Raw genomic sequence first — 9,802 nt, forward strand, 5'->3', positions numbered from 1 at the left:
GTAAGTAATTAAGCAATTTTTATTTGTATAGCGCTTTTCCAGACCAGGGTCACAAAGCGCATAAACAATCAAAACAATATTCAATAAAGTATATACTTTAAAGGGCAAGATAAAACTGATAACACAACAGGAGTTCCAGAAAAATCAAGAATCATGTTACAATTATATTTGTACAAAATACATGATTTGTTTTTATATGTTTTTATCCAAAACTCTCTGGAGCAGACCATGGCAAGAGTGTGTTCTAGTATCACAAACGGCTCTTTGAATATAATGATGTGGCCCCTGATAATATAAAATAGTTATTTTTGTTTCAGTGCTTTTGCAATCTTCTTCTTTTTTTCTTTTTTTGTACTTTGCCATTATTTATTGCTCCTTAAAAACATGTGAATATTCAATAAATATTTGGCGGAAATGGGCTTTAATATAACGGATGAAAATTATAAACAGAGGATAGTAATAAAATATGAAAATCCAATACAGTTTTTGCATATTAACCTTATTTATATATATTTTTAGGCTTCTTTATCTTTTGCATGATGGCCCCTCACAACAGCCACTGTACAAAATGTGTCCCCTGAGAAAACTGATGTGGCCCCGGCTGCTCCAGCAAAGATGCCCAGTACTTCCGACTACTTTCTTACCTACAAACTCAACATCTGAAAGTCAACAAAAGGTGACGAATAAAAGCCGGTGGAATGTGAAGCTTTATTGATCGGAGCAGATACAACCATCCACGCTTTAGCAACGGAGTATTGAAGAACTGTGAACGGGTGGGAGTGAGGGGTGAAAATGAGTGACCCGTTTGCCTGGGATGAAAGCTGCAGACGGGCTTTGCTTCTTGTCCTCGCCCGATGGTTTAACTACGACAAAGGGCAACACCCGAGAAGCGCACTTCACCCTTCTCCCGCTCCATGAAGCCCTGACACACGGCAGCTGCATCCTGAAAATATAACGCATTACTTTATTATTGATTCACATCTTTGAATACATGGTTACACTTTACAGAAATAAAAGATAATAATAAAGGTTTCAGTGTCGCAATTTTACGTGGATAATAGAAAGGGCATTTAGAAAACTGTTTTTTTTCTTTTGAACATAAATGACTGAAAGTAAGAGTTTTATTTAATTTGTAATCTCATCATCTGCTTTATAGTTTCTTTAATTCTAGAAGCAATTTCAAGAACACTGCCCAGGGTGAATCCTTCTCCCTCTGCCGAGATTATTAAGCCCTTACAAATGCATTTATTACATTTTTGGAAGAAAAACATAACTAATAATTGGCACTTTAATGAAGCATTACAAAATATGCTTCCCAGCAGAGCCCTCTAGTGTTGTAAGGTGTGAACTGCAGTTAGGTGACAACAATAACAATGAATACAAATCTTAATTCAATACGTTTTAACGGCGTTTACTAATGTATTCTGTTCTAAAAACGATTTTAAACTGCCTTGGAGTCAACTTATGACACAATTTTTTATAGTTTCTCACACAATTTCAGAGCAAATGCACATATATTATTCTAAATGAGTAATAGTTTAAAAAACCTAACATTGATAAATAATATTATCTCAATATCCAGTATTTATCTTAATATTTGGAATCAATATTGATTGGAATTAAACTCTAATGTAACTGATTCAAGAAAATATAACAGCAATTGAATATAAAGTATTTATCTTAATATTTGGAATCAATATTGATTGGAATTAAACTCTAATGTGATTGATTTAAGAAAATAAAACAGCAATTGAAACACCCATAGGCCGATCTAAACACATTTTTAAATACATTGGTCACTAACCTTGACAAAGGAACTCTCACTTGTGGATCCATGGACAACTGGGCCATCCAGTCTACCATCTTCAACACAACAAAAACAGACTTAAAATGTCATAAATCACACAGAAATGGTTCATTTCAGTGTATATATGTTACCAAATTCATGGAGCACTCCGTTTATATTAGCAAAAGCAATGAAGTGGAAGTTCACTTTGTCTGCTTCTGGCTGTAAAAAAAAAGTGAATAAAGGGTGTGATTAAAGATTTCACAAAATAATTTTTTATAAATCAAAATGTGTCAGAGCTTACCCTGCACTGACCCTCTCCTGCTACATCTTTATGCATGTTTTGAATAACCTGGAACAAAAGATTATAAAGTTCATCCATGAAAAGAACATTTCCAAATAAATAATAAAATAAAGCCATATTTAAATTATGACCAGAGGAGACTAATCTGATGGAGTTATATGACTGAACATAACACAATTACTTGTTTAAAAAGTTCAGATATACAAATAATTATTTTATTAAACAACTTAAAAAAAATGTTTCAGTCTGAGAAAAAAGCATTTCAATTTATATTAAATATACAATGCACTGCTTTTTCAGTCGCCACAAGCATCCATTTACTTATTAACTCAGGGGCCGGCAACCCACGGCTAACAGAGTTTTTTCAAAATAAGTATTGGTATAAATATGGATATTTTTATTTTATTTTATGAAGCATTTTTCCAATGAAAAACGAGCAGTTCTATGCTTTAGTTGACCTTTTATTTCACAAAAACCGTTAGATTAGGACATAACTCCTCGCTCGCCCCTCCCTCACCTGTCTCAGTCTTAAAGGAACAACAACACGCACGACAACGCTGTAGAATTTGACTTTAGTTTGTTAAAAAAAAATGTAATTTCAAATTTTTGTGCAGACCGAGACCTGGTGAACTCTAATGTCTTTGAGCCAAAATAGATAATATTATATATTTTAAGCAAGTCAGTCAGTTACAGACTTGTACATTGTTATAAAATTAGGACAAACTGTACTAAATATAGAAAACATTGTAATTATCATTGTTTAGAGGATTGGTTCCCAATATTCAAATTTCACATACTTTCTACTCACCCAAATGTCGACCAAGGGTTGGGATTATTATCAGATTAATCTGTATCTTTTTAGAGTTATAGACAACATTTTTGTTCATTTTAATGTAGTGACTGGAGCTCAGTTGTCTTCGTCCAAAAAGACACTTAAAAACATCTAAATACCTCCGTACTGCTCGACTGTAACCTCCATCTTGTATTGAAGCCTCGACATGAGAGATTTGATGCTGATGGCACAAAGATATTTGGATTTTTTTGGAACTAGTCCTCATATTTGAGTGTTTTAAGTGGGTCATTTTGGACAAGGATGGATACAAAGACATCCAAGCTCTAGTCGCTACAATAAAATAAACATACATTTTTGTTTATAGCTCTAAAAATAACAGATTACTCTGAAAATACTCCATAAGGGTGAGTAGAAAATGAGAGAAGTTTGAATTTTTGGGTGAAATATCACTAACTTTTTATTTATAGTTTATTTTAATATAGCATAAAGGCAAACAGAGAAAGTGAACATTATATGGAATTATATTCAATTTTCAAAGTCAAAAAGAGGGGGGGGGGTTCTTGTAGGACACAGGTCCAAATATCTCTATGAGTGTTATGGGTTGCCGACCCCTGTATTAACTACTATGACTACATTATTCTTCTCCCAAATTGGGTGAATGAAGGATTCCCTGGAAAGCGCTTCAGTCTCTGCATCTTACCCGTCATACTAGTGCACACACCTCTGCTGCCACCAAGTGGTAGTTATTTGTCAAAACAAATACATTTAGGGAGCTGTGTCACTGGTGGTTAAATCTTAGTTTAAAAAACATAGATACAACACAACCCCCTTATCAACACGAGTGGTTTGCTTTACTCTTTTAAAATGTGAAATGAAGCTCCAGGTATTTGCCACGACTCCTCACCAGGACTTTAGAAAAAAAGGTAAAATCTCACCTGGTTCGCCTCAAGGCGTTTCGCACGATCATCCGCTGACATGTTGGCGGTTTCATCCAGAAACTTCTTCAGGGCAGAGCCATCCTCTGTGAAGACAAAAACAAGTTGAGCAGCCAGCAAATAGGTTTATTTCACATTTATTGAATTAATAAAAACACGGTAATTTGAGCTCAAGTTCAATTGTGCACATCTAAAAATCAATACAAGCCAATTACCAAACGTCAGTTTGCTTTTGTTGTTTCCGATCGCATGCAGCAGAGCGATGGTGCCGCAGGAATTGACTATAGTCTGCTTCAGGAAATAAGCATCTGAGGCACTCTCCACTTTGCCGGACTGGCTCTTCCTAAAAGATTCATGCTGCAACACAGACAACAATAAAACACATCAATAATTCTATACCTCAAAGCAGCACTTTAACTAACTAAACTATTTTTTTTCTGGGTGACACGCCCAGAGAGTCTGTGAGGCTCACATAACCACCACTGCTCTGTGGACATTGCAATTACACAGTTTTGACAGTGGGGGAGCCGTAAACAATATTTTCAACATTATACATTTTTTATTTGAAGGGCAAGACGCAGTAAGTCCCTCATCATGACCATGTTTTGAACGAGGTTACGAGCGTGAACTAGTCCCTTGGAGGTGGAGAGTTCTGGGATTAATGATGCTCGATGACCAACGTTCATAAAGTTCTCCCCAATCGGAAATCTCGGCGAGCGAGAGGTTACGAGTGCAAACAAGTCCCTTGGAGGTAGAGACTTCTGGGATTAATGACGCGCGATGAACAACCATCATAAAGTTCTCCCCCATCTGAAATCTCGGCGAACGAGAGGTTACGAGCGCGAACGAGTCCCTTGGAGGTGAAGACTTCTGGGATTAATGACGTGCGATGAACAACCTTCCTGAAGTTCTCCCCTATCTGAAATCTCAGCAAAGGAGAGGTTATGAGAGCGAACGAGTCCCTTGGAGGTGGAGACTTCTGGGATTAATGACGCGCGATGACTGACCTTCATAAAGTTCTCCCCCATCTGAAATCCCGGCGAACGAGAGGTTACGAGCGCAAACGAGTCCCTTGGAGGTGGAGACTTCTGGGATTAATGACGCGCGATGACTGACCTTCATAAAGTTCTCCCCCATCTGAAATCCCGGCGAACGAGAGGTTACGGGCGCAGTTCAATCTAGTTAAGAAACACTTAAATCAAACAGATCTAGTTAAGAAACACTTAAATCAAACAAATCTAGTTAAGAAACACTTAAATCAAACAGATCTAGTTAAGGGACACTTAAATCAAACAGATCTAGTTAAGAGACACTTAAATCAAACAGATCTAGTTAAGAAACACTTAAATCAAACAGATCTAGTTAAGAAACTCTTAAATCGAACAGATCTAGTTAAGAAACACTTAAATTAAACAGATCTAGTTAAGAAACACTTAAATCAAACAGATCTAGTTAAGAGACACTTAAATCAAATAGATCTAGTTAAGAAACACTTAAATCAAACAGATCTAGTTAAGAAACAATTAAATCAAACAGATCTAGTTAAGAAAAACTTCAATCAACACATTATTGTCCCTTTAAGGAAAATCATTGCATCAATAGTAACATGTCTTTTATTTTAATGATTTAAAATAATCAATTTGATTAATAATCTGTCATAAATCGGCTGAATATTTGTTAAAGGGGCTGATATATAAAAAAGATGAAACAATTAAGGTTTGCTTTCTTGGCAAAAACAGAGAGATAATAATAATAATAATAATATAAATAAAAGTGGAGTTTGTATGTGCTTTTAATCTGGGAAAAAACATATATTGAGGAGTTATTCAGTAGCTGTTAGTGTGAGTGTGTTTCTGTGGGTTCTGCGACAATACAGGTGTCCCCCACCTCTTGCCCGAGGTAGCTGGGATGGAATCCAGCGTCCCCACGTCCCAGCCAAACACATTAGCAGTGAAAAAGATAAGAATAAAGACTAAAAGAGTCTAAAGTCGACCCCACATAAAGAAAACTGCGCATAAAAACTACAATAAAAGATAAATCAGTGGATAATAGCATGGAATGAATATTGATTTGAGGGGGAACATCCTCTAGCCCTGCCCACACCCCAACATCACCCCACCCAGACTCCCCCCTCGCATCACTGGCTCACCCCGCCCTCCCCCTGGCCTCACCCACCCAGGAAGGAGACAGCAGTCTGGTGGTACCTGTTGGGTGAGGGGGAACAGCAGCATCAGGGCACAGCAGGGTTCAGGCACCGCGGTGAGATCATCGTCCGCCATACCGAGCACGTCCACGAAACGCCAGCCTCCGCTCACGCCCAGCTTACTCATCATCTGCACACGAGGGACAGAACATAAAAGATAACTTCTGATTTAAACATGTTTTTTTCTTATCATCTGCTTTGAGGGCCACACCCAGCACCCTGTCCCGCACACTGAGAGCCCTTGAATTATTAATACCGTTTTTTAAAAAATGATTTTTGAATAAATTTGAATCAGACTTGGAATTAAATTGATTTAAAGCAATAAAACGGTTCAACTTACTGGTTCTCCTCGAGCTAACTCACCTTATTTAGCATCTGAAACGACATGAAGAGCAGCAGCAGGTGAGTTTCAAAATACATGATGAAGGTTTTTTATTTTTATTTTTTTTACCTCGGGGTTTATTTCCATAGCAGCCCACTCCATTTTGAAAGCGTTCTTTTTTTTTTCTTCTAGTCACGCAGTTTGGTTCTCGCGACCTGTTCTCATCTCAGGCGTGATTTCAAGTTTATATGTTTTTATAGCGCGATTACGTCATCGAATCTGGGTCATACCATTCACTGGCAGAGAGGAGGGGGGAGGGGGGGGGCTGAGAAGCTAGCCTTTGCAAAAAATATTTTTAACTGATGAAAATGTTTTTTTTTTAATTTATGCATTTTTGTTTTGAGTATTACACACGTACAACCTCTTTGATATAAAGTAAATATATTTTTGTTAAAGCTTTTAAAAACTAAGTATGACTCGTACCACTTTGCCGGAACAGGCTGTATTTTAATTTTATTGGATTTACATCGTTTATAAAAAATGATATATTCTTGTATCTTTAATTACGTTTCGTATTTTAGTTTCGAAACCAAGTGTGTTTATATGTTTACTAAAATTACTACAGTCGTGTATGGAAGCTAGCCTTTGCAAAAATATTTTTTAACTGATAAAAATGTTTTTTTTTTAAACGTATACATTTTAAATATATACTAGATGTCTTGTTGTTTAAGGTTGTAAAAACAAAATAATGACTTGTGCCACTGTGCCGGAACAGGCTGTATTTTAATTTGATTGGATTTACATCGTTTATAAAAAATGATATATTCTTGTATCTTTAATTACGTTTCGTATTTTAGTTTCGAAACCAAGAGTGTTTATATGTTTACTACTATCACTAGAGTCGTGTATGGAAGTATATCAGTACCATCGGAATATTGATTGGTAGAACTACAATTCAATTCATATTTATTGTTTTGTCAACATTTTTTCCTTGATTTATTACTAGAAAAAAAATAGGTAGAATAAGAATACAAAGTTGCTCTAACTCTTAAGGTTAAAAAAGAGGTCATTTATTACTTGTTCCGATTCCAGATTATTCCCTCCTGGTACAAAAATGGAGGGAGGTATTTACTTACATTACAACGTTAAGTTTGTGTTTCAGCTATTTTCCTTTCCCCTCACAATATTCCTTAAACTACTTTTAATTCTGCGTGGATGATGTAACTTCTACTCATAACACCTTTTTTTTCGTTCTTCTTTTCTTTCCAATACATTTGTTCAGTATCGACTTGGCAACATTTGACAACTTAAATAAAGTTTTCTTTATGCATAGATAGATAACAAGTACTATTACTGTAGTTACGTATATTTGCCACTAGATGGTGGTCTACAACAATAATACTATTACTCGCTGTTTGCAACGTCACTGTGCAGCCGATGTGGTACACACTGTACTTTTATTTCACAAGTTAAGTTTAATGTTCATAATTAAAAAAAATAAACAAATAAACAAATCAATTAAATAATACTTGGGGAAGCTTTGTTTTTCAGCCAAAACATTTTAAATAATTTGACAGAGACCGTCCATCAATAGATTGTATCCTCTCCCAGAAAAACACACGATAGTTGGGTGTAGTTCATCCAAGTAGCCACCAGGACTATCATCTCCAATGAACTTGAAACACATTTACAATGAACCTTAACACGGGGATCTAAGAAAATGTAAAGGTGGGTCCAAGAAATGACTATTGAAACCAGCTTCGTTGAGTGTAGGAGTCAGTCAAGAGGTACCCGGATGTAATGTCTGATGCCATGTGATCATTCCACGTCTGGTGTTTGGTTTATGATGGAAAAGGAAGCTGTTCCTTCAAAATAAAACGAATGTTATTTTTACAGCTGGCACTTTAAGACTCACAGTGAACACTTTTCTACTCAAAATACTTAATGACTGTTCGTTATTTACGTTAAAACGTGATAGAATGTTCATTTAAAACGTGATAGAATGTTCATTTAAAACGTGCATCATTCGGCTTTATAAACAATAGCATGAGCCGCTCCCCAGCGCCCCCTACTGAACAGCAAGTCACTTGAATTTACTTTTTAATGAATCTACATTGTTTCATTAAATAAATATCCTTTAAATTGTAATTGTTTAACTTAACCAAACAGTTTTTACAAGTAGTACTATTCAAACTGTATATTTATCAACTTGTTTTCAGGGCAAATTTGTTTCTTCTCTAGAGAACCTTATTGAAGATAAAGTCAAGTAAAAGTATCTCAATGCACGGAATGTCACTGAAATCAAGCAGTTTTAAACAAGATAAAGTATTTAAAATTCAACTTTTTCTTATTGGCTGTTCATTGTGACTTGACCGATGTGATGCTCTCGCCAAATGCTGACCCTTTTTTTTTTTATAGAACGTCTTTCAAATTCCAAGCGTGCCAGGCCGGAGGGAAACAGAATCGGATCATTGATAATGAATTCTTCATTGTCTCAGTTTAATCAATATTGTCAACAGCGGTAGGTTCCTGGTATGTTGTCATTGTCCCTTCTTACACCTGAATCACACTTTTGTTTGCTCAGACTGTGCTTCATGAGCGCATGTCAACATTACAATCCAGAGTCAACGCCGACACTTTACCTATAGTCAATAATGTCTTTGACGACACAGGTTAGGCAGCTGCATGTGTTGTGTTGTGCATTATTTAAAACATGTTAATGAATTTTTTAGGAACTCATTAAGAGTTCATGACTTTTTAATAACCGTCAAAACCAGATCGAACCTGAATATGGCCTTATATCTGTGTTTAAATGTGAGTTTGTATGGATAGTTTTTTATATAATTGAAATATAATAATAAATGAAATCCACTAAATAAAAAGTCTTGAATTTTGTATTGATAACAATCACATTAAACTTCATTGAATATCACTCAGATTAAATTGTGCTGTTATTATTATTTTTTTTAATTACTGCCTCTATTCTACTCTTCATTTTACCTTTAAATAAAATCTTTGTTCGAGACTAATGAACCATCAGAATATATATTTTTATTGACAACTTAACCAACAATTGCATATGTACCTTGATCCAGAAGCAACGGAAGGAATACCTCAAAAAACATTTGTTTCCAGGCCTTCGGGTCACCTTGACCCTGAGATAACGCAAGGGTTAAGGGGCAACTATTGTGAAAACCGAACTTCACTGACTTATTCACATGTTTCAAAAGTCTTCCCCTCCACGATGAAGTAAAATGGACCATGTTTTGAACTTTATAAAGTTCTCCTCCGTCTGAAATCTGGGCGAACGAGAGGTTATGAGAGCGGAGTCCTTTATGACGTAATAATGGCTTCACTCCTCCTGCAGCCAGCTGTAGTTACGCCTCGCTTTCTTTCTACAACGAGTCCCTTGGAGGTGGAGGCAAGACGGAATTGATGACGCTATATGGAGTCTACTGA

At 36.0% G+C, this 9,802-nt stretch overlaps 1 protein-coding gene across 2 annotated transcripts; it reads right to left on the minus strand.

Annotated features, from left to right (window-relative positions):
- Positions 1 to 689: 689 nt before the first annotated feature.
- Positions 690 to 6,770, minus strand: uchl1 (ubiquitin carboxyl-terminal esterase L1 (ubiquitin thiolesterase)). Of its 2 annotated transcripts, none has more exons than XM_087784279.1 (9): positions 6,473 to 6,770; positions 6,385 to 6,396; positions 6,023 to 6,151; positions 4,034 to 4,175; positions 3,819 to 3,904; positions 2,091 to 2,138; positions 1,939 to 2,008; positions 1,805 to 1,863; positions 690 to 943 (listed from the first exon to the last, which is right to left on the minus strand). In XM_087784279.1, the coding sequence occupies exons 1-9, from the start codon at positions 6,503 to 6,505 to the stop codon at positions 860 to 862; spliced, it is 663 nt and encodes a 220-aa protein (XP_087640405.1). In that variant the 5' UTR covers positions 6,506 to 6,770; the 3' UTR covers positions 690 to 859. The 2 variants fall into 2 exon arrangements, with proteins under 2 accessions (XP_087640405.1, XP_087640415.1); XM_087784289.1 differs by having other exon boundaries at positions 6,362 to 6,396; positions 6,473 to 6,769.
- Between the last annotated feature and the right edge of the window lie 3,032 nt (positions 6,771 to 9,802).

Source organism: Callionymus lyra, chromosome 1, assembly GCF_982586985.1.
Source record: "Callionymus lyra chromosome 1, fCalLyr1.hap1.1, whole genome shotgun sequence".
NCBI classification, from domain to species: domain Eukaryota; kingdom Metazoa; phylum Chordata; class Actinopteri; order Syngnathiformes; family Callionymidae; genus Callionymus; species Callionymus lyra.